Source organism: Coregonus clupeaformis, unplaced genomic scaffold (assembly GCF_020615455.1).
Source record: "Coregonus clupeaformis isolate EN_2021a unplaced genomic scaffold, ASM2061545v1 scaf1367, whole genome shotgun sequence".
In the NCBI taxonomy this organism is placed as follows: Eukaryota; Metazoa; Chordata; class Actinopteri; order Salmoniformes; family Salmonidae; genus Coregonus; species Coregonus clupeaformis.
Genome location: NW_025534821.1, coordinates 1,473 through 26,251, shown reverse-complemented (window position 1 = coordinate 26,251; position 24,779 = coordinate 1,473). Strand labels below are relative to the sequence as shown.

The window sequence follows — 24,779 nt, the reverse complement described above, 5'->3', positions numbered from 1 at the left end:
TAATAACTGGAGTACCTCCCACTTCCCCCCTCTGTTAATAACTGGAGTACCTCCCACTTCCCCCTCTGTTAATAACTGGAGTTCCTCACACTTCCACCTCTGTTAATAACTGGAGTACCTCACACTTCCACCTCTGTTAATAACAAGAGTACGTCACACTTCCACCTCTGTTAATAACCGGAGTACCTCCCACTTCCCCCTCTGTTAATAACTGGAGTACCTCCCACTTCCCCCTCTGTTAATAACTGGAGTACCTCCCACTTCCCCCTCTGTTAATAACTGGAGTACCTCCCACTTCCCCCTCTGTTAATAACTGGAGTACCTCGCAATTCCCCCTTTGGTAATAACTCGGAGTACCTCCCACTTCCACCTCTGTTAATAACTGGAGTACCCTCACACTTCCACCTCTGTTAATAACTGGAGTACCTCCCACTTCTCCCTCAGTTAATAACTGGAGTACCTCACACTTCCACCTCTGTTAATAACTGAGTACCTCACCTTCCACCTCTGTTAATAACTGGAGTACGTCACCTTCCACCTCTGTTAATAACCGGAGTACCTCACACTTCCACCTCTGTTAATAACTGGAGTACCTCCCACTTCCCCCTCTGTTAATAACTGGAGTCCTCCCACTTCCCCCTCTTTAATAACTGGAGTACCTCCCACTTCCCTCTCAGTTAATAACCGGAGTACCTCCACTTCCCCCTCTGTTAATAACTGAGTACCTCCCACTTCCCCCTCTGTTAATAACTGGAGTACCTCCCACTTCCCCCTCTGTTAATAACTGGTACCTCCCACTTCCCTCTCAGTTAATAACTGGAGTACCTCCCACTTCCCCCTCAGTTAATAACTGGAGTACCTCCCACTCCCCCCGTTAATAACTGGAGAACCTCCCACTTCCACCTCTGTTAATACCTGGAGTACCTCCCACTTCCCCCTCTGTTAATAACAGCAGTACCTCCCACTTCCCCCCTCAGTTAATAACTGAGTACCTCACTTCCACCTCTGTTAATAACTGGAGTATTTCAAACTTCCCCCTCTGTTAATAACTGGAGTACCTCCCACTTCCCCCTCTGTTAATAACTGAGTACCTCCCCACTTCCCTCTCAGTTAATAACTGGAGTACCTCCCACTTCCCTCTGTTAATAACTGGAGTACCTCCACTTCCCTCTCAGTTAATAACTGGAGTACCTCCACTTCCCCCCTCTGTTAATAACTGGAGTACCTCCCACTTCCCCCTCTGTTAATAACTGGAGTACCTCCCACTTCCCCCTCTGTTAATAACTGGAGTACCTCACACTTCCACCTCTGTTAATAACTGGAGTACCTCACACTTCCACCTCTGTTAATAACTGGAGTACGTCACACTTCCACCTCTGTTAATAACCGGAGTACCTCCCACTTCCCCCTCTGTTAATAACTGGAGTACCTCCCACTTCCCCCTCTGTTAATAACTGGAGTACCTCCCACTTCCACCTCTGTTAATAACTGGAGTACCTCCCACTTCCCTCTCAGTTAATAACCGGAGTACCTCCCACTTCCCCCTCTGTTAATAACTGGAGTACCTCACTTCCCTCTCAGTTAATAACTTGGAGTACCTCCCACTTCCCCCTCTGTTAATAACTGGAGTACCTCCCACTTCCCCCCTCTGTTAATAACTGAGTACCTCCACTTCCCTCTCAGTTAATAACTGAGTACCTCCCACTTCCCCCTCAGTTAATAACTGGAGTACCTCCCACTTCCCCCTCAGTTAATCACTGGAGTACCTCCACTCCCTCCCCCCTGTTAATAACTGGAGTACCTCCCACTTCCACCTCTGTTAATAACTGGAGTACCTCCCACTTCCCCCCTCTGTTAATAACAGCAGTACCTCACACTTCCACCTCTGTTAATAACTGGAGTATTTCAAACTTCCCCCTATGTTAATAACTGGAGTACCTCCCACTTCCCCCTCTGTTAATAACTGGAGTTCCTCCCACTTCCCTCTCAGTTAATAACTGGAGTACCTCCCACTTCCCCATCAGTTAATCACTGGAGTACCTCCCACTTCCCGTCTTTTTAATAACTGAGTACCTCCCACTTCCCCCCTCTGTTAATAACTTGAGTATCTCCCACTTCCCCCTCAGTTAATAACTGGAGTACCTCACACTTCCACCTCTGTTAATAACTGGAGTACCTCCCACTTCCCCCCTCTGTTAATAACTGGAGTACCTCCCACTTCCCCCTCAGTTAATAACTGGAGTACCTCACACTTCCACCTCTGTTAATAACTGGAGTACCTCACACTTCCACCTCTGTTAATAACTGGAGTACCTCACACTTCCACCTCTGTTAATAACTGGAGTACCTCACACTACCACCTCTGTTAATAACTGGAGTACCTCCCACTTCCACGTCTGTTAATAACTGGAGTACCTCCCACTTCCCCCCTCTGTTAATAACTGGAGTACATCCCACTTCCCCCTCAGTTAATAACTGAGTACCTCACACTTCCACCTCTGTTATAACTGGAGTACCTCCCACTTCCCCCCCTCTGTTAATAACTGGAGTACCTCCCACTTCCCCCTCAGTTAATAACTGGAGTACCTCACACTTCCACCTCTGTTAATAACTGGAGTACCTCAAACTTCCCCTCAGTTAATAACTGGAGTAACTCACACTTACACCTCTGTTAATAACTGGAGTACCTCCCACTTCCCCCCTCTGTTAATAACTTGTACCTCCACTTCCCCCTCAGTTAATAACTGGAGTACCTCCCACTTCCCTCTCAGTTAATAACTGGGTACCTCACACTTCCCTCTCTGTTAATAACTGGAGTACCTCCCACTTCCCCCTCTGTTAATAACTGGAGTACCTCCCACTTCCCTCTCAGTTAATAACTGGAGTACCTCACACTTCCACCTCTGTTAATAACTGGAGTACCTCCCACTTCTCCCTCAGTTAATAACTGGAGTACTTCACACTTCCACCTCTGTTAATAACTGGAGTACCTGACACTTCCACCTCTGTTAATAACTGGAGTACCTCCCACTTCCCCCTCTGTTAATAACTGGAGTATCTCCCACTTCCCCCTCTGTTAATAACTGGAGTACCTCACACTTCCACCTCTGTTAATAACTGGAGTACCTCCCACTTCCCCCTCAGTTAATAACTGGAGTACCTCACACTTCCACCTCTGTTAATAACTGGAGTACCTCACACTTCCACCTCTGTTAATAACTGGAGTACCTCACACTTCCACCTCTGTTAATAACTGGAGTACCTCCCACTTCCCCCTCTGTTAATAACTGGAGTACCTCCCACTTCCCCCTCTGTTAATAACTGGAGTACCTCCCACTTCCCTCTCAGTTAATAACTGAGTACCCCCACTTCCCCCTCAGTTAATCACTGGAGTACCTCCCACTCCCTCCCCCCGTTAATAACTGGAGTACCTCCATTCCACCTCTGTTAATAACTGGAGTACCTCCCATTTCCACCTCTGTTAATAACTGGAGTACCTCCCACTTCCACCTCTGTTAATAACTGGGTACCTCCCACTTCCACCTCTGTTAATAACTGGAGTACCTCCCACTTCCCCCCTCTGTTAATAACAGCAGTACCTCCCACTTCCCCCTCAGTTAATAACTGGAGTACCTCACACTTCCACCTCTGTTAATAACTGGAGTATTTCACACTTCCCCCTCTGTTAATAACTGGAGTACCTCCCACTTCCCCCTCAGTTAATAACTGGAGTACCTCACACTTCCACCTCTGTTAATAACTGGAGTACCTCCCACTTCCACCTCTGTTAATAACTGGAGTACCTCCCACTTCCCCCTCTGTTAATAACTTGAGTACCTCCCACTTCCCCCTCAGTTAATAACTGGAGTACCTCCCACTTCCCTCTCAGTTAATAACTGGAGTACCTCACACTTCCCCCTCTGTTAATAACTGGAGTACCTCCCACTTCCCCCTCTGTTAATAACTGGAGTACCTCCCACTTCCCTCTCAGTTAATAACTGGAGTACCTCACACTTCCCACCTCTGTTAATAACTGGAGTACCTCCCACTTCTCCCTCAGTTAATAACTGGAGTACTTCACACTTCCACCTCTGTTAATAACTGGAGTACCTCACACTTCCCCCTCTGTTAATAAATGGAGTACCTCCCACTTCCCTCTCAGTTAATAACTGGAGTACCTCCCACTTCCCTCAGTTAATAACTGGAGTACCTCCCACTTCCCTCTCAGTTAATAACTGGAGTACCTCAACTTCCCCCTCTGTTAATAACTGAGTACCTCCCACTTCCCCCTCAGTTAATAACTGGAGTACCTCCCACTTCCCTCTCAATTAATAACTGGAGTACCTCACACTTCCCCCTCTGTTAATAACTCGGAGTACCTCCACTTCCCCCTCTGTTAATAACTGAGTACCTCCCACTTCCTCTGTTAATAACTGGAGTACCTCCACTTCCCCCCTCTGTTAATAACTGAGTACCTCCCACTTCCCCTCTCAGTTAATAACTGGAGTACCTCACCTTCCACCTCTGTTAATAACTGGAGTACCTCCCACTTCCCTCTCAGTTAATAACTGGAGTACCTCACACTTCCACCTCTGTTAATAACTGGAGTACCTCCCACTTCTCCCTCAGTTAATAACTGGAGTACTTCACACTTCCACCTCTGTTAATAACTGGAGTACCTCACACTTCCCCCTCTGTTAATAAATGGAGTACATCCCACTTCCCTCTCAGTTAATAACTGGAGTACCTCCCACTTCCCCCTCTGTTAATAACTGGAGTACCTCACACTTCCACCTCTGTTAATAACTGGAGTACGTCACACTTCCACCTCTGTTAACAACTGAGTACCTCCCACTTCCCCCTCTGTTAATAACTGGAGTACCTCCCACTTCCCCCTCTGTTAATAACTGGAGTACCTCCCACTTCCACCTCTGTTAATAACTGGAGTACCTCCCACTTCCCTCTCAGTTAATAACCGAGTACCTCCACTTCCCCTCTGTTAATAACTGGAGTACCTCCCACTTCCCTCTCAGTTAAAACCGGAGTACCTCCCACTTCCCCCTCTGTTAATAACTGGAGTACCTCCCACTTCCCCCTCTCTTAATAACTGGAGTACCTCCCACTTCCCTCTCAGTTAATAACTGGAGTACCTCCACTTCCCCCTCAGTTAATAAACTGGGTACCTCCCACTTCCCCCTCAGTTAATCACTGGAGTACCTCCCACTCCCACTCCCCCTGTTAATAACTGGAGTACCTCCCATTCCACCTCTGTTAATAACTGGAGTACCTCCCACTTCCCCCCTCTGTTAATAACAGCAGTACCTCCCACTTCCCCCTCAGTTAATAACTGGAGTACCTCACACTTCCACCTCTGTTAATAACTGGAGTATTTCAAACTTCCCCCTATGTTAATAACTGGAGTACCTCCCACTTCCCCCTCTGTTAATAACTGGAGTACCTCCACTTCCCTCTCAGTTAATAACTGGAGTACCTCCCACTTCCCCATCAGTTAATCACTGGAGTACCTCCCACTTCCACGTCTTTTAATAACTGGAGTACCTCCCACTTCCCCCCTCTGTTAATAACTTGAGTATCTCCCACTTCCCCCTCAGTTAATAACTGGAGTACCTCACACTTCCACCTCTGTTAATAACTGGAGTACCTCCACTTCCCCCTCTGTTAATAACTGGAGTACCTCCCACTTCCCCCTCAGTTAATAACTGGAGTACCTCACACTTCCACCTCTGTTAATAACTGAGTACCTCACACTTCCACCTCTGTTAATAACTGGAGTACCTCACACTTCCACCTCTGTTCAATAACTGAGTACCTCACTACCACCTCTGTTAATAACTGAGTACCTCCCACTTCCACGTCTGTTAATAACTGGAGTACCTCCCACTTCCCCCTCTGTTAATATGGAGTACATCCCACTTCCCCCTCAGTTAATAACTGGAGTACCTCACACTTCCACCTCTGTTAATAACCTGGAGTACCTCCCACTTCCCCCTCTGTTAATAACTGGAGTACCTCCCACTTCCCCTCAGTTAATAACTGAGTACCTCACACTTCCACCTCTGTTAATAACTGGAGTACCTCAAACTTCCCCCTCAGTTAATAACTGAGTAACTCACACTTACACCTCTGTTAATAACTGGAGTACCTCCCACTTCCCCCTCTGTTAATAACTTGAGTACCTCCCACTTCCCCCTCAGTTAATAACAGTACCTCCCACTTCCCTCTCAGTTAATAACTGGAGTACCTCACACTTCCTCTCTGTTAATAACTGGATACCTCCCACTTCCCTCTGTTAATAACTGGAGTACCTCCCACTTCCTCTCAGTTAATAACTGGAGTACCTCCACACTTCCACCTCTGTTAATAACTGGAGTACCTCACTTCTCCCTCAGTTAATAACTGGAGTACTTCACACTTCCACCTCTGTTAATAACTGGAGTACCTGACACTTCCACCTCTGTTAATAACTGAGTACCTCCACTTCCCCCTCTGTTAATAACTGGTATCTCCCACTTCCCCCTCTGTTAATAACTGAGTACCTCACACTTCCACCTCTGTTAATAACTGAGTACCTCCCACTTCCCCCTCAGTTAATAACTGGAGTACCTCACACTTCCACCTCTGTTAATAACTGGAGAACCTCACACTTCCACCTCTGTTAATACTGGAGTACCTCACACTACCACCTCTGTTAATAACTGGAGTACCTCCCACTTCCCCCTCTGTTAATAACTGGAGTACCTCCCACTTCCCCTCTGTTAATAACTGGAGTACCTCCACTTCCCTCTCAGTTAATAACTCGAGTACCCCCACTTCCCCCTCAGTTAATCACTGAGTACCTCCCACTCCCCCCGTTAATAACTGGGTACCTCCACTTCCACCTCTGTTAATAACTGGAGTACCTCCCATTTCCACCTCTGTTAATAACTGAGTACCTCCCACTTCCACCTCTGTTAATAACTGGAGTACCTCCCACTTCCACCTCTGTTAATAACTGGAGTACCTCCCACTTCCCCCTCTGTTAATAACACAGTACTCCCACTTCCCCCTCAGTTAATAACTGGAGTACCTCACACTTCCACCTCTGTTAATAACTGGAGTATTACACTTCCCCTCTGTTAATAACTGGAGTACCTCCCACTTCCCCCTCAGTTAATAACTGGAGTACCTCACACTTCCACCTCTGTTAATAACTGGAGTACCTCCCACTTCCACCTCTGTTAATAACTGGAGTACCTCCCACTTCCCCCTCTGTTAATAACTTGAGTACCTCCCACTTCCCCCTCAGTTAATAACTGGAGTACCTCCCCTTCCCTCTCAGTTAATAACTGGGTACCTCACACTTCCCCCTCTGTTAATAACTGGAGTACCTCCCACTTCCCCCCTCTGTTAATAACTGAGTACCTCCCACTTCCCTCTCAGTTAATAACTGGGTACCTCACACTTCCACCTCTGTTAATAACTGGAGTACCTCCCACTTCTCCCTCAGTTAATAACTGGAGTACTTCACACTTCCACCTCTGTTAATAACTGGAGTACCTCCCACTTCCACCTCTGTTAATAAATGGAGTACTTCCCACTTCCCCCCACTGTTAATAACAGCAGTACCTCCCACTTCCCCCTCAGTTAATAACTGGAGTACCTCACACTTCCACCTCTGTTAATAACTGGAATACCTCACACTTCCACCTCTGTTAATAACTGGAGTATTTCACACTTCCCCCTCTGTTAATAACTGGAGTACCTCCCACTTCCCCCTCTGTTAATAACTGGAGTACCTCCCACTTCCCTCTCAGTTAATAACTGGAGTACCTCCACTTCCCCCCTCTGTTAATAACTGGAGTACCTCACACTTCCACCTCTGTTAATAACTGAGTAACTCACACTTCCCCCTCGGTTAATAACTGGAGTAACTCCACTTCCACCTCTTATAATAACTGGAGTACCTCCCACTTCCCCCTCTGTTAATAACTTGAGTACCTCCCACTTCCCCCTCAGTTAATAATTGGAGTACCTCCCACTTCCCTCTCAGTGAATAACTGGGTACCTCCCACTTCCCCCTCTGTTAATAACCGAGTACCTCCACTTCCCCCTCAGTTAATAACTGGGTACCTCCCACTTCCCTCTCAGTTAATAACTGGAGTACCTCACACTTCCCCCTCAGTTAATAACTGGAGTACCTCCCACTTCCCCCCCCTCTGTTAATAACTGTAGTGCCTCCCCTTCCCTCTCAGTTAATAACTGGAGTACCTCCCCACTTCCCCCTCTGTTAATAACTGGAGTACCTCCCACTTCCCCTGTTAATAACTGTAGTACCTCCCACTTCCCTCTCAGTTAATAACTGGAGTACCTCCCACTTCCCCCTCTGTTAATAACTAGTACCTCCCACTTCCCCCTCTGTTAATAACTGAGTACCTCCCACTTCCCTCTGTTAATAACTGGAGTACCTCCCACTTCCCCCTCTGTTAATAACTGGAGTACTCACTTCCTCTCAGTTAATAACTGGAGTACCTCCACTTCCCCCTCAGTTAATAACTGGAGTACCTCCCACTTCCCCCTCAGTTAATCACTGGAGTACCTCCCACTCCCACTCCCCCTCCCCCCCCGTTAATAACTGGAGTACCTCCCACTTCCACCTCTGTTAATAACTGGAGTACCTCCCACTTCCCCCTCTGTTAATAACAGCATCCTCCACTTCCCCCTCAGTTAATAACTGGGTACCTCACACTTCCACCTCTGTTAATAACTGGAGTATTTCAAACTTCCCCCTCTGTTAATAACTGGAGTACCTCCCACTTCCCCCCTCTGTTAATAACTGAGTACCTCCCACTTCCCTCTCAGTTAATAACTGGAGTACCTCCCACTTCCCCCTCTGTTAATAACTGGAGTACCTCCCACTTCCCTCTCAGTTAATAACTGGGTACCTCCACTTCCCCCTCTGTTAATAACTGCAGTACCTCCCCACTTCCCCCTCTGTTAATAACTGAGTACCTCCCACTTCCCCCTCTGTTAATAACTGGATTACCTCACACTTCCACCTCTGTTAATAACTGGAGTACCTCCCACTTCCCCCTCAGTTAATAACTGGAGTTCCTCACTTCCACCTCTGCTAATAACTGGAGTACCTCACACTTCCACCTCTGTTAATAACTGAGTACGTCAACTTCCACCTCTGTTAATAACCGGAGTACCTCCCACTTCCCTCTGTTAATAACTGGAGTACCTCCCACTTCCCCCTCTGTTAATAACTGGAGTACCTCCCACTTCCACCTCTGTTAATAACTGAGTACCTCCCACTTCCTCTCAGTTAATAACCGGAGTACCTCCCACTTCCCCCTCTGTTAATAACTGGAGTACCTCCACTTCCCTCTCATTAATAACCGGAGTACCTCCACTTCCCCTCTGTTAATAACTGGAGTACCTCCCACTTCCCCCTCTGTTAATAACTGGAGTACCTCCCACTTCCCTCTCAGTTAGTAACTGAGTACCTCCCACTTCCTCAGTTAATAACTGAGTACCTCCCACTTCCCCCTCAGTTAATCACTGGAGTACCTCCCTCCCACTCCCCCCTGTTAATAACTGGAGTACCTCCCACTTCCACCTCTGTTAATAACTGGAGTACCTCCCACTTCCCCCCTCTGTTAAACAGCAGTACCTCCCACTTCCCCCTCAGTTAATAACTGGAGTACCTCACACTTCCACCTCTGTTAATAACTGGAGTATTTCAAACTTCCCCCTATGTTAATAACTGGAGTACCTCCCACTTCCCCCTCTGTTAATAACTGGAGTACCTCCCACTTCCCTCTCAGTTAATAACTGGAGTACCTCCCACTTCCCCATCAGTTAATCACTGGAGTACCTCCCACTTCCACGTCTTTTAATAACTGGAGTACCTCCCACTTCCCCCCTCTGTTAATAACTTGAGTATCTCCCACTTCCCCCTCAGTTAATAACTGGAGTACCTCACACTTCCACCTCTGTTAATAACTGGAGTACCTCCCACTTCCCCCCTCTGTTAATAACTGGAGTACCTCCCACTTCCCCCTCAGTTAATAACTGGAGTACCTCCACTTCCACCTCTGTTAATAACTGGAGTACCTCACACTTCCACCTCTGTTAATAACTGGAGTACCTCACACTTCCACCTCTGTTAATAACTGGAGTACCTCACACTACCACCTCTGTTAATAACTGGAGTACCTCCCACTTCACGTCTGTTAATAACTGGAGTACCTCCCACTTCCCCCTCTGTTAATAACTGGAGTACATCCCACTTCCCCCTCAGTTAATAACTGGAGTACCTCACACTTCCACCTCTGTTAATAACTGGAGTACCTCCCACTTCCCCCCTCTGTTAATAACTGAGTACCTCCCACTTCCCCCTCAGTTAATAACTGGAGTACCTCACACTTCCACCTCTGTTAATAACTGGAGTACCTCACACTTCCCCCTCAGTTAATAACTGGAGTAACTCACACTTCCACCTCTGTTAATAACTGGAGTACCTCCCACTTCCCCCTCTGTTAATAACTTGAGTACCTCCCACTTCCCCCTCAGTTAATAACTGGAGTACCTCCCACTTCCCTCTCAGTTAATAACTGGAGTACCTCACACTTCCCTCTCTGTTAATAACTGGAGTACCTCCCACTTCCCCCTCTGTTAATAACTGGAGTACCTCCCACTTCCCTCTCAGTTAATAACTGGAGTACCTCACACTTCCACCTCTGTTAATAACTGGAGTACCTCCCACTTCTCCCTCAGTTAATAACTGGAGTACTTCACACTTCCACCTCTTGTTAATAACTGGAGTACCTGACACTTCCACCTCTGTTAATAACTGGGTACCTCCCACTTCCCCCTCTGTTAATAACTGGAGTATCTCCCACTTCCCCCTCTGTTAATAACTGAGTACCTCACACTTCCACCTCTGTTAATAACTGGAGTACCTCCCACTTCCCCCTTCAGTTAATAACTGAGTACCTCACACTTCCACCTCTGTTAATAACTGGAGTACCTCACACTTCCACCTCTGTTAATAACTGGAGTACCTCACCTACCACCTCTGTTAATAACTGGAGTACCTCCCACTTCCCCCTCTGTTAATAACTGGAGTACCTCCCACTTCCCCCTCTGTTAATAACTGAGTACCTCCACTTCCCTCTCAGTTAATAACTGGAGTACCCCCACTTCCCCCTCAGTTAATCACTGGAGTACCTCCCACTCCCTCCCCCGTTAATAACTGGAGTACCTCCCCACTTCCACCTCTGTTAATAACTGGAGTACCTCCCATTTCCACCTCTGTTAATAACTGAGTACCTCCCACTTCCACCTCCGTTAATAACTGGAGTACCTCCCACTTCCACCTCTGTTAACTGAGTACCTCCCACTTCCCCCCTCTGTTAATAACAGCGTACCTCCCACTTCCTCAGTTAATAACTGGAGTACCTCACCTTCCCCTCTGTTAATAACTGGTTTCACTTCCCCCTCTGTTAATAACTGGAGTACCTCCCACTTCCCCCCTCAGTTAATAACTGGAGTACCTCACCTTCCACCTCTGTTAATAACTGGAGTACCTCCACTTCCCCCTCTGTTAATAACTGGAGTACCTCCCACTTCCCCCCTCTGTTAATAACTTGAGTACCTCCCACTTCCCCCTCAGTTAATAACTGGAGTACCTCCCACTTCCCTCTCAGTTAATAACTGAGTGCCTCCCACTTCCCCCTCTGTTAATAACTGGAGTACCTCCACTTCCCCCTCTGTTAATAACTGGAGTACCTCCCATTCCCCCGTTAATAACTGGAGTACCTCCCACTTCCACCTCTGTTAATAAATGGAGTACTTCCCCACTTCCCCCTCTGTTAATAACAGCAGTACCTCCCACTTCCCCCTCAGTTAATAACTGAGTACCTCACCTTCCACCTCTGTTAATAACTGGGTACCTCACACTTCCACCTCTGTTAATAACTGGAGTATTTCACACTTCCCCCTCTGTTAATAACTGGAGTACCTCCCACTTCCCTCTGTTAATAACTGGAGTACCTCCCACTTCCCTCTCAGTTAATAACTGGAGTACCTCCCACTTCCCCCTCTGTTAGACAACTGAGTACCTCACCTTCCACCTCTGTTAATAACTGAGTACCTCACTTCCCCCTCGGTTAATAACTGAGTAACTCACCTTCCACCTCTTATATTAACTGGAGTACCTCCCACTTCCCCCTCTGTTAATAACTTGAGTACCTCCCACTTCCCCCTCAGTTAATAACTGGAGTACCTCCCACTTCCCTCTCAGTGAATAACTGGAGTACCTCCCACTTCCCCCTCTGTTAATAACTTGAGTACCTCCCACTTCCCCCTCAGTTAATAACTGGAGTACCTCCCACTTCCCTCTCAGTTAATAACTGGAGTACCTCACACTTCCCCCTCAGTTAATAACTGGAGTACCTCCCACTTCCCCCTCTGTTAATAACTGTAGTGCCTCCACTTCCCTCTCAGTTAATAACTGGAGTACCTCCCACTTCCCCCTCTGTTAATAACTGGAGTACCTCCCCCCCTCCCCCCTGTTAATAACTGTAAAACCTCCCACTTCCCTCTCAGTTAATAACTGGAGTACCTCCCACTTCCCCCTCTGTTAATAACTGGAGTACCTCCCACTTCCCCCTCTGTTAATAACTGGAGTACCTCCCACTTCCCTCTCAGTTAATAACTGGAGTACCTCCCACTTCCCCCTCTGTTAATAACTGGAGTACCTCACACTTCCACCTCTGTTAATAACTGGAGTACGTCACACTTCCCCCTCAGTTAATAACTGGAGTAACTCACACTTCCACCTCTTATAATAACTGGGTACCTCCCACTTCCCCCTCTGTTAATAACTTGAATACCTCCCACTTCCCCCTCAGTTAGGATAACTGGAGTACCTCCCACTTCCCTCTCAGTTAATAACTGGAGTACCTCACTTCCCCTCAGTTAATAACTGGAGTACCTCCACTTCCCCCTCTGTTAATAACTGTAGTGCCTCCACTTCCTCTCAGTTAATACCTGGAATACCTCCCACTTCCCACTCTGTTAATAACTGGGTACCTCCCACTTCCCCCCTGTTAATAACTGTAGTACCTCCCACTTCCCTCTCAGTTAATAACTGGAGTACCTCCCACTTCCCCCTCTGTTAATAACTGGAGTACCTCCACTTCCCTCTCAGTTAATAACTGGAGTACCTCCCACTTCCCCTCTGTTAATAACTGAGTACCTCCCACTTCCCCCCCTGTTAATAACTGGAGTACCTCCCACTTCCCCTCTGTTAATAACTGGAGTACCTCCCACTTCCCCTGTTAATAACTGGAGTACCTCCCACTTCCCCCCTCTGTTAATAACTGGAGTACCTCCCACTTCCCCCTCTGTTAATAACTGGAGTACCTCCCACTTCCCCCTGTTAATAACTGGAGTACCTCCACTTCCCCCCGTTAATAACTGGAGTACCTCCCACTTCCCCCCTGTTAATAACTGGAGTACCTCCCACTTCCCCCCTGTTAATAACTGGAGTACCTCCACTTCCCCCTGTTAATAACTGGGTACCTCCCACTTCCCCCCCGTTAATAACTGGAGGACCTCCCACTTCCCCCTCTGTTAATAACTGAGTACCTCCCACTTCCCCCCTCTGTTAATAACTTGAGATACCTCCCACTTCCCCCTCAGTTAATAACTGGAGTACCTCCCACTTCCCTCTCAGTTAATAACTGGAGTACCTCACACTTCCCCCTCTGTTAATAACTGGAGTACCTCCCACTTCCCCCTCAGTTAATAACTGGAGTACCTCCCACTTCCCTCTCAGTTAATAACTGGAGTACCTCACACTTCCCCCTCAGTTAATAACTGGAGTACCTCCCACTTCCCCCCTCTGTTAATAACTGTAGTGCCTCCCACTTCCCTCTCAGTTAATAACTGGAGTACCTCCCACTTCCCCCTCTGTTAATAACTGGAGTACCTCCCACTTCCCCCTGTTAATAACTGTAGTACCTCCCACTTCCCTCTCAGTTAATAACTGGAGTACCTCCCACTTCCCCCCTCTGTTAATAACTGGAGTACCTCCCACTTCCCCCTCTGTTAATAACTTGAGTACCTCCCACTTCCCCCCTGTTAATTGGAGTACCTCCCACTTCCCCCTCTGTTAATAACTGAGTACCTCCCACTTCCCCCTCTGTTAATAACTGGAGTACCTCCCACTTCCCCTGTTAATAACTGGAGTACCTCCACTTCCCCCCGTTAATAACTGGTACCTCCCACTTCCCCCCTGTTAATAACTGGAGTACCTCCCACTTCCCCCCCTGTTAATAACTGGAGTACCTCCCACTTCCCCCCTGTTAATAACTGGAGTACCTCCCACTTCCCCCCCTGTTAATAACTGGAGTACCTCCCACTTCCCCCCTGTTAATAACTGGAGTACCTCCCACTTCCCCCCCTGTTAATAACTGGTACCTCCCACTTCCCCCTCTGTTAATAACTTGAATACCTCCCACTTCCACCTCTGTTATAACTGGAGTACCTCCCACTTCCCTCTCAGTTAATAACTGAGTACCTCACCTTCCCCCTCAGTTAATAACTGGAGTACCTCCCACTTCCCCCCTCAGTTAATAACTGGACTACCTCCCACTTCCCTCTCAGTTAATAACTGAGTACCTCCCCACTTCCCCCTCTGTTAATAACTGGAGTACCTCCCACTTCCCCCCTGTTAATAACTGTAGTACCTCCCACTTCCCTCTCAGTTAATAACTGGAGTACCTCCCACTTCCCCCTCTGTTAATAACTGGAGTACCTCCACTTCCCTCTCAGTTAATAACTGGAGTACCTCCCACTTCCTCTGTTAATAACTGGAGTACCTCCCACTTCCCCTCGGTTAATAACTGGAGTACCTCACTTCCCCCCTGTTAATAACTGGAATACCTCCCACTTCCCCCCCTGTTAATAACTGGAGTACCTCCCACTTCCCCCCTCTGTTAATAACTGGAGTACCTCCCACTTCCCCCCTGTTAATAACTGGAGTACCTCCCACTTCCCCCCCCGTTAATAACTGGAGTACCTCCCACTTCCCCCCTCTGTTAATAACTGAGTACCTCCCACTTCCCCCTCTGTTAACTGGAGTACCTCCCACTTCCCCCTCTGTTAATAACTGGAGTGCCTCCCACTTCCTCTCAGTTAATAACTGGAGTACCTCCCACTTCCCCCTCTGTTAATAACTGGAGTACCTCCCACTTCCCCCCTCTGTTAATAACTGGAGTACCTCCCACTTCCCCCTCTGTTAATAACTGGAGTACCTCCCACTTCCCCTCTGTTCAATAACTGAGTACCTCCCACTTCCCCCTCTGTTAATAACTGAGTACCTCCCACTTCCCCCTCTGTTAATAACTGGAGTACCTCCCACTTCCCCCTCTGTTAATAACTGGAGTACCTCCACTTCCCCCCTCTGTTAATAACTGGAGTACCTCCCACTCTACATGGCGGCAGGTAGCTCAGTGGTTAAGAGCGTTGTGCCAGTAACCGAAGGTCGCTGGTTCTAATCCCAGAGCCGACTAGGTGAAAAATCTGTCGATGTGCCCTTGAGCAAGGCACTTAACCCTAATTGCTCCTGTAAGTCGCTCTGGATAAGAGCGTCTGCTAAATGCCTAAAACATAAAACATACTGACTGGACTAAAGTAGTGTACTATAGGGAATAGGGTGCCATTCTCTGGTCTAAAGTAGTGCACTATATGGAGAATAGGGTGCCATTCTCTGGTCTAAAGTAGTGCACTATAGAGGGAATAGGGTGCCATTCTCTGAGTCCAAAGTAGTGCACTATATAGGGAATAGGGTGCCATTCTCTGGTCTAAAGTAGTGCACTTATGAGAATAGGGTGCCATTCTCTGGTCTAAAGTAGTGCACTATCTAGGGAATAGGGTGCCATTCTCTTGTCTAAAGTAGTGCACTATATAGGGAACAGGGTGCCATTCTCTGGTCTAAAGTAGTCACTATATAGGGAATAGGGTGCCATTCTCTGGTCTAAAGTAGTGCACTATATAGGGAATAGGGTGCCATTCTCTGGTCTAAAGTAGTGCACTATATAGGGAATAGGGTGCCATTCTCTGTCTAAAGTAGTGCACTATATAGGGAATAGGGTTCTTCGCTGGTCTAAAGTAGTGCACTACATAGGAAATAGGGTGCCATTCTCTGGTCTAAAGTAGTGCACTATATGGGGAATAGGGTTGCCATTCTCTGGTCTAAAGTAGTGCACTATATAGCCGAATAGGGTGCCATTCTCTGGTCTAAAGTAGTGCACTACATAGGAAATAGGGTGCCATTCTCTGGTCTAAAGTAGTGCACTATATAGAAATAGGGTGCCATTCTCTGGTCTAAAGTAGTGCACTATATAGGGAATAGGGTGCCATTCTCTGGTCTAAAGTAGTGCACTATATAGCGAATAGGGTGCCATTCTCTGATCTAAAGTAGTGCACTATATAGGGAATAGGGTGCCATTCTCTGGTCTAAAGTAGTGCACTATATAGGGAATAGGGTGCCATTCTCTGGTCTAAAGTAGTGCACTATATAGCGAATAGGTTGCCATTCTCTGATCTAAAGTAGTACTATATGGGAATAGGTTGCCATTCTCTGGTCTAAAGTAGTGCACTATATAGGGAATAGGGTGCCATTCTCTCGGTCTAAAGTAGTGCACTATATAGCGAATAGGGTGCCATTCTCTGGTCTAAAGTAGTGCACTATATAGGGAATAGGGTGCCATTCTCTGGTCTAAAGTAGTGCACTATATGGGAATAGGGTGCCATTCTCTGGTCTAAATGTAGTGCACTATATAGGAATAGGGTGCCATTCTCTGGTCTAAAGTAGTGCACTATATAGGGAATAGGGTGCCATTCTCTGGTCTAAAGTAGTCCACTATGTGGGAATAGGGTGCCATTCTCTGGTCTAAAGTAGTGCATTATACTAGGGAATAGGTGCCATTCTCTGGTCTAAAGTAGTGCACTATATAGGGAATAGAGTGCCATTCTCTGGTCTAAAGTAGTGCACTATATAGGGAATAGGGTGCCATTCTCTGGTCTAAAGTAGTGCACTATATGGGAATAGGGTGCCATTCTCTGGTCTAAAGTAGTGCACTATATAGGGAATAGGTGCCATTCTCTGGTCTAAAGTAGTGCACTATATGGGAATAGGGTGCCATTCTCTGGTCTAAAGTAGTGCACTATATAGGGAATAGGGTGCCATTCTCTGGTCTAAAGTAGTGCACTATATAGGGAATAGGTTGCCATTCTCTGGTCTAAAGTAGTGCACTATATAGGGAATAGGGTGCCATTCTCTGGTCTAAAGTAGTGCACTATATAGGGAATAGGGTGCCATTCTCTGGTCTAAAGTAGTGCACTATATAGGGAATAGGGTGCCATTTGGGGACATACCCATATAGCCTTAGTAACATACCATTTAATACAATTAATCAAACTTGTTGTGCAACGAATGTTGTTTGATGTGTTGATCAGTGAGAGGATGAATCGATGCGACATTCTTTGATGTGTTAATAAACCTTTATTGCAGATCGGTGGACGTGTTCGTAGCTTTGTTGTCTTGGGGCTAGTGTGTGTGTGTGTGTGTGTGTGTGTGTGTGTGTGTGTGTGTGTGTGTGTGTGTGTGTGTTTGTAGCTGTGTTGTGTTAAGGCTAGATGAAAGCGTTTTAGAACAATATACACTGACCCAGACTGGATGCATGTCAATCCAACAGAGACACTTTTCTTTTTACAATGAAATGAACAGAGACTGGGCATAGACGGAGAGTTCTACTGTTTGGTGATTTGAGTGAGTCGCTTTTAGGAGCAGCTCAGTAGTTTGAGGCCTAATCAGACTTTGATCTCCGCATCGTGGACCCTCTCAAACAGCTTGTCATGGGGAGACACCCTAGATAGGCCATCTCATCCTCCTTCCTGAATCACTCTGTTAGTTAATAACTACTGTTCTTACCAATCCTCCTTCCTGATTCACTCTGTTAGTTAATGACACAGTTCTCACCAATCCTCCTTCCTGATTCACTCTCGTTAGTTACGTAAGAGGATCCTCAGAATCCTAGGTGTGCAGGAAGGTGTGTCAGCTACCCAGGATTCTGATGCTGGTCCTTATTTTAGCAGCCCTGTCATCAGAGTTTTTCCTGGTAGCGACGGGTTATGAAAGCTTAAAGAGGAACAGGCTCCCGCGATTACAGAGGGTTCTAGAACTATGGAGCGCTCTCCTCAGGTTATCAACATAATTATTATCCTTCTTCCTCTTACGACCTTCCCTGGTCTTCAGTTTTCCCAATGTCTTGATTAATGCCTGAGACCAGGCTAGACCAGTTTAGACCAGGCTACCAGTTTAGACCAGGCTTGACCAGGCTAGACCAGTTTAAGACCAGGCTAGACCAGGCTAGACCAGGCTAGACCAGTTTGACAAGGTTAGACCAGTTTAGACCAGTTTAGACCAGGCTAGACCAGGCTAGACCAGGCTAGACCAGTTTAGACCAGTTTAGACCAGTTTAGACCAGGTTAGACCAGTTTAGACCAGGCTAGACCAGTTTAGACCAGTTTAGACCAGGTTAGACCAGTTTGGACCAGGTAGTCTTGCATTTTTTCTGACCTGCAGGTCAGACCCTGTGAAACCTGGGTACCATGTACCCACCATGTACCCACCAAGGAATCTCTGTCAGGGCTCAGGATGCTGAGTGGTGTAGAGGGGTAACGGCTCTAAATCTGAGGCCAGATCATAGCTCCTGGCCTTTCAGTAGCCAGATCAGCAACATGTCTCCTAGCCTGTCTCCTAGCCTGTCTCCCTAGCCTGTCTCCTAACCTTTCTCTAGCCTGTCTCCTAGCCTGTCTCTAGCCTGTCTCCTAACCTGTCTCCTAGCCTGTCTCCTAGCCTGTCTCCTAACTGTCTCTAGCCTGTCTCCCTAACCTGTCTCCTAACCTGTCTCCTAGCCTGTCTCCTAGCCTGTCTCTAACCTGTCTCCTAACCTGTCTCCTAGCCTGTCTCCTAGCCTGTCTCCTAACCTCTCCTAACCTGTCTCCCTAGCCTGTTTCCTAGGTCTCTAGCCTGTCTCTTAGCCTGTCTCTAACCTGTCTCCTAACCTGTCTCTAGCCTGTCTCCTAACCTGTCTCTAACCTGTCTCCTAACCTGTCTCTAGCCTGTCTCTAGCCTGTCTCTAGCCTGTCTCCTAACCTGTCTCCTAGCCTGTCTCCTAGCCTGTCTCCTAACCTGTCTCTAGCCTGTCTCCTAGCCTGTCTCCCTAGCCTGTCTCCTAACCTATCTCCTTTCCTGTGAGTGATGCCAAGGAGATTCAGGTAACATTACTGACCTCCTGAGTTTTATAAATAGGCTACTCTCTTCTGAGGAAGTTGAACTTGGTCCGTGACTCAAAATCTTTGGAATATAAATTTCCCTTCCTTCTGAAATCTTGGATTGCCTCTGGTTATTACAGTTGACTAAGTGGAAAGGACAGGGGTTATTGAGTTCTGAAAGGGACTGTCGTCGCACTAAACTTCACTCTCTCTCAGCCCTAGCTTATTTCTCAAACGTTATTATGGCTTTCCAGGCTGCAGAGGGGAAAGTTACTGTGGGCAGTGCCACCCAAAACCCATTCAGGGTGGTGGGACAAACAGCTCTTAAAACACCTTGGATTGGTGACTTTGGATGAGCATGTCTGCTGCTGGGGAAATAACACCAGAAACCACTGTTTGCCCAGCGTGCGTGCGTGCGTGTGTGTGTGTGTGTGTGAGTGTGAGTGTGAGTGTATGAGTGTGAGTGTGAGTGTATGAGTGTGTGTGTGCGTGTGTGTGTCTGCTGTGCGTCGGCCAGAGTGTTTCCGAACCTCATTTATCTTCATCAGATTTTCCGTCCCGGTCCGAGAGTGGTGCGTCTCTCTCTCTCTCTCTCTCTCTCTCTCTCTCTCTCTCTCTCTCCCTCTCCCTCTCCCTCTCCCTCTCTCTCTCTCTCTCTCTCCCTCTCTCTCTCCCTCTCTCTCTCCCTCTCTCTCTCTCTCTCTCTCTCTCTCTCTCTCTCTCTCTCTCTCTCTCTCTCTCTCTCTCTCTCTCTCTCTCTCTCTCTCTCTCTCTCTCTCTCTCTACCATACGTGTATTTTGGGTGCGGTTGCTGTTGGCAACACCTCCTGGCCCTGAGTCAGGCTCCAACATACACAGAGCACCTGTCAGCTCAAGAGGAGACGGGACACTGCTGCCTTGTCTTCTGACTGGGAGGGACAGAGAAACACACAACGTGCTCAGTGCAGTTGTATAGCTAATTTAATATTTTACACCTTTTTTGCCATGAGGCTGAGAGAACATGCTGCTATTTTAGAGCTAAATTCCTGTAATTCTAAACATTTTTTTCCGTTGTTTATTTTGTGTTCATATGCAATCTTGAAGGCTGGTGTGTTTCTACGCCGGTGGTTAGGTGATCTAGTCTCACTCTGGACTTAAATCAGCTGCCCAAGGTAGCCTGGTCCCAGATCTGTTTGTGCTGTCTTGCCAACTCCTGTGTTTGGTGTGACAGTGAGCATCTTTAGATCTGTGTGGGTAAGGTGTAAAAAAAGAGAATGATTTAATTAGTTCCTTCTATTCCTGCTCTATATCACCCTGAGGTTGTATCACAACAACACTTCCTAGGCTCTGTCGTAGCCGGCCGCGACCGGGAGACCCCCATGGGGCGGCGAACTGTGGCCCAGCGTCGTCCAGGGTAGGGGGGACGGCCGGCAGGGATGTAGCTCGTTGGTAGAGCATGGCGCATGCACGCCAGGGTTGTGGGTTCGATTCCCACGGGGAGGGGCAGTATGATAAAAAAATTTATATATAGTGTATGCACTCACTAACTGTAAGTCGCTCTGGATAAGAGTGTCTGCTAAATGACTAAAATGTCATTTAGCAGACATTCCCCAGAGAGCATACATGGTCTGTAATACCAACTCAAACTGACCACCAATAGTCCCTTTGCCCCAGAACGCCAATAACCTGTCTAAATGATTATCGACCCAGCACTCACATATGTAGCCATGAAATGCTTTGAAAGGTGTCATGGCTCACATCAACACCATCATCCCAGACACCCTGGACCCACTCCAGTTCCATACTGACCCCCAAAAAATCCACAAATGACGCAATCTCTTTTGCACTCCACACTGCCCTCACCCACCTAGCTAAGAGGAATATCTACGTGAGAATGCTGCTCATTGACTACAGCTCAGCGTTCAACACCATTATCCCCTCCAGGCTGAACACCTCCCTCTGCAAATGGGATCCTGGACTTCCTGACGGGCCGCCCCCAGGTGGTGAGGGTAGGCAACATCACCTACTCCACGCTCACCATCAACACGGGGGCCTCAAAGGGGGTGTGTGCTTAGTCCCCTCCTGTACTCCCTGTTCACCGACTGCGTGGCCGCGCCGAACTCCAATACCATCACCACGGCCTTGGTGGTAGGCCTGATCACCGGACGTGAGGGCCTGTAGGGAGGGGTCAGGTGACCTGGCAGTGTGTTACCAGGACAACAACCTCTCCCTCAACGGCAGTAAGACCAAGGAGCTGATCGTGGACTGCAGGAAACGGAGGAGAGACACGCCCCGTCCACACCGACGGGGCTGCAGTGGAGCAGGGTCGAGAGCTTCAAGTTCCTCGGTGTCCACATCACTAAGGAATTAACGTGGTCCATACAGCACGACCAGCGCCTCTTCCCCCTCAGGAGGCTGAAAATGGGCCCTCAGATCATCAAACAGTTGCACCACTGAGAGCATCTTGACTGGCTGCATCACCGCTTGGTAATGCCACTGCAAGGCACCCTACCGCAAGGCGCTACAGATGGTGATGAATACGGACCAGTAGTCTCCATATTGTTTTGACCCAATCCTGTACAGTCTCCATATTACATTTACATTTTTACATTTTAGTCATTTAGCAGACGCTCTTATCCAGAGCGATTTACAGGTAGTGAATGCATACATTATTATAAAAAAAAGTAATAATAATTCATACTGGACCCCGTGGGAATCGAACCCACAACCCTGGCGTTGCATCGCCATGCTCTACCAACTGACTACATCCCTCCGGCCATTCCCTCCCCTACCATGGAGCGTCTGGCAATTTGCGCCACCCTATGGGTCTCCCGGTCGCGCCGCTACGACAGAGCCTTGATTCGAACCAGGATCTCTAGTGGCACAGCTACACTGCGATGCAGTGCCTTAGACCACTGCGCCACTTTTCGGGAGGTTATTGTTTTGACCCAATCCTGTGTAGTCTCCATATTGTTTTGACCCAATCCTGTGTAGTCTCCATATTGTTTTGACCCAATCCTGTGTAGTCTCCATATTGTTCTGACCCAATCCTGTACAGTCTCCGATCATCTTGATTTTCCCTCATGCTGAAATCTGATGGCTGACCCTCATCAAATCCATTTCAATGGAGCCGCTTGATAAGCGTTTGAGTGTTTATTGTGGATATATGGGTGGTATCTGGGTGATATCTGGGTGGTAGATCTAAAGCTGTTAATCTATGGGTGATATCTGGGTGATATCTGGGTGGTAGATATAAAGCTGTGAATCTATGGGGTGATATCTGGGTGACATCTGGGTGGTAGATCTAAAGCTGTGAATCTATAGGGTGATATCTGGGTGATATCTGGGTGGTAGATATAAAGCTGTGAATCTATAGGGTGTTATCTGGGTGACATCTGGGTGGTAGATCTAAAGCTGTGAATCTATAGGGTGATATCTGGGTGATATCTGGGTGGTAGATCTAAAGCTGTGAATATATAAGGTGATATCTGGGTGATATATGGGTGGTATCTGGGTGGTAGATATAAAGCTGTGAATCTATAGGGTGATATCTGTGTGATATATGGGTGGTAAATATAAAGCTGTGAATCTATAGGGTGATATCTGGGTGGTATCTGGGTGGTAGATCTAAAGCTGTGAATCTATGGGTTTCTGGTGGTAGCTGGGTGGTATCTGTGTGGTAGATATAGCTGTGAATCTATGGGTGATATCTGTGTGATATTGTGGTAAATCTAAAGCTGTGAATCTATAGGGTGATATCTGGGTGGTGCTGGGTGGTATCTGGGTGGTAGATATAAAGCTGTGAATCTATATGGTGATATCTGTGTGATATATGGGTGGTAAATCTAAAGCTGTGAATCTATAGGGTGATATCTGGGTGGTAGCTGGGTGGTATCTGGGTGGTAGATATAAAGCTGTGAATCTATAGGGTGATATCTGGGTGATATATGGGTGATATCTGGGTGATATATGGGTGGTAGATATAAAGCTGTGAATCTATAGGGTGATATCTGGGTGATATCTGGGTGGTAGCTGGGTGGTATCTGGGTGGTATCTGGGTGGTAGCTGGGTGATATCTGGGTGGTAGCTGGGTGGTATCTGGGTGGTAGATGGGTGGTATCTGGGTGGTATCTGGGTGGTAGCTGGGTGGTATCTGGGTGGTATCTGGGTGATATCTGGGTGGTATCTGGGTGGTAGCTGGGTGGTATCTGGGTGGTAGCTGGGTGGTATCTGGGTGGTAGATGGGTGGTATCTGGGTGGTAGCTGGGTGATATCTGGGTGGTAGCTGGGTGGTATCTGGGTGGTAGCTGGGTGGTAGCTGGGTGGTAGCTGGGTGATATCTGGGTGGTAGCTGGGTGGTATCTGGGTGGTAGATGGGTGGTATCTGGGTGGTATCTGGGTGGTATCTGGGTGGTAGCTGGGTGGTATCTGGGTGTTAGATGGGTGGTATCTGGGTGGTATCTGGGTGGTAGCTGGGTGGTAGATGGGTGGTATCTGGGTGGTATCTGGGTGGTATCTGGGTGGTAGCTGGGTGGTATCTGGGTGGTAGCTGGGTGGTATCTGGGTGGTAGCTGGGTGGTAGCTGGGTGGTATCTGGGTGGTAGCTGGGTGGTATCTGGGTGGTCGCTGGGTGGTATCTGGGTGGTATCTGGGTGGTAGCTGGGTGGTAGATCTAAAGCTGGCTCTGATCGTAGTGTAATGAAACAGGCAGGGAGAGTGAGCTGGTCTGTGGTGGTCGTTGAACCCTCAACCTTCTGGCCCGTAGCCCTGTGTGGCATCGACTGTGCCAAGAATTCATGCTAAAGTGGAAAAGTCGATATCCAAGTTTATAAACACGGGTCGCTACAGCTATTGACAGGGTCGCTACAGCTATTGACAGGGTCGCTACAGCTATTGACAGGGTCGCTACAGCTATTGACAGGGTCGCTACAGCTATTGACAGGGTCGCTACAGCTATTGACAGGGTTGCTACAGCTATTGACAGGGGTTGCTACAGCTATTGACAGGGTTGCTACAGCTATTGACAGGGTTGCCAGCTATTGACAGGGGTTGCTACAGCTATTGACAGGGTTGCTACAGCTATTGACAAGGTCAGCTACAGCAATTGACGGGTTGCTACAGCTATTGACAGGTCGCTACAGCTATTGACAGGGTTCGCTCAGTATTGACAGGGTTGCTACAGCTATTGACAGGGTCGCTACAGCTATTGCAGGGTCGCTACAGCTATTGACAGGGTGCTACAGCTATTGACAGGGTCGCTACAGCTATTGACAGGGTCGCTACAGCTATTGACAGGGTCGCTACAGCTATTGACAGGGTCGCTACAGCTATTGACAGGGTCGCTACAGCTATTGACAGGGTCGCTACAGCTATTGACAGGGTAGCTACAGCTATTGACAGGGTTGCTACAGCTATTGACAGGCTGCAGCTATTGACAGGGTCGCTAC

At 47.7% G+C, this 24,779-nt stretch overlaps 1 protein-coding gene across 1 annotated transcript; it reads right to left on the bottom strand.

The window, feature by feature from the left end:
• Positions 1-23,328: 23,328 nt before the first annotated feature.
• On the bottom strand, positions 23,329-24,016 carry LOC123486949 (early nodulin-75-like; the record flags this gene model as incomplete). Its single annotated transcript, XM_045218107.1, has 1 exon — positions 23,329-24,016. A coding segment is annotated over one exon (688 nt), but the record flags the coding sequence as incomplete, so codon positions are not given.
• Positions 24,017-24,779: the final 763 nt, after the last annotated feature.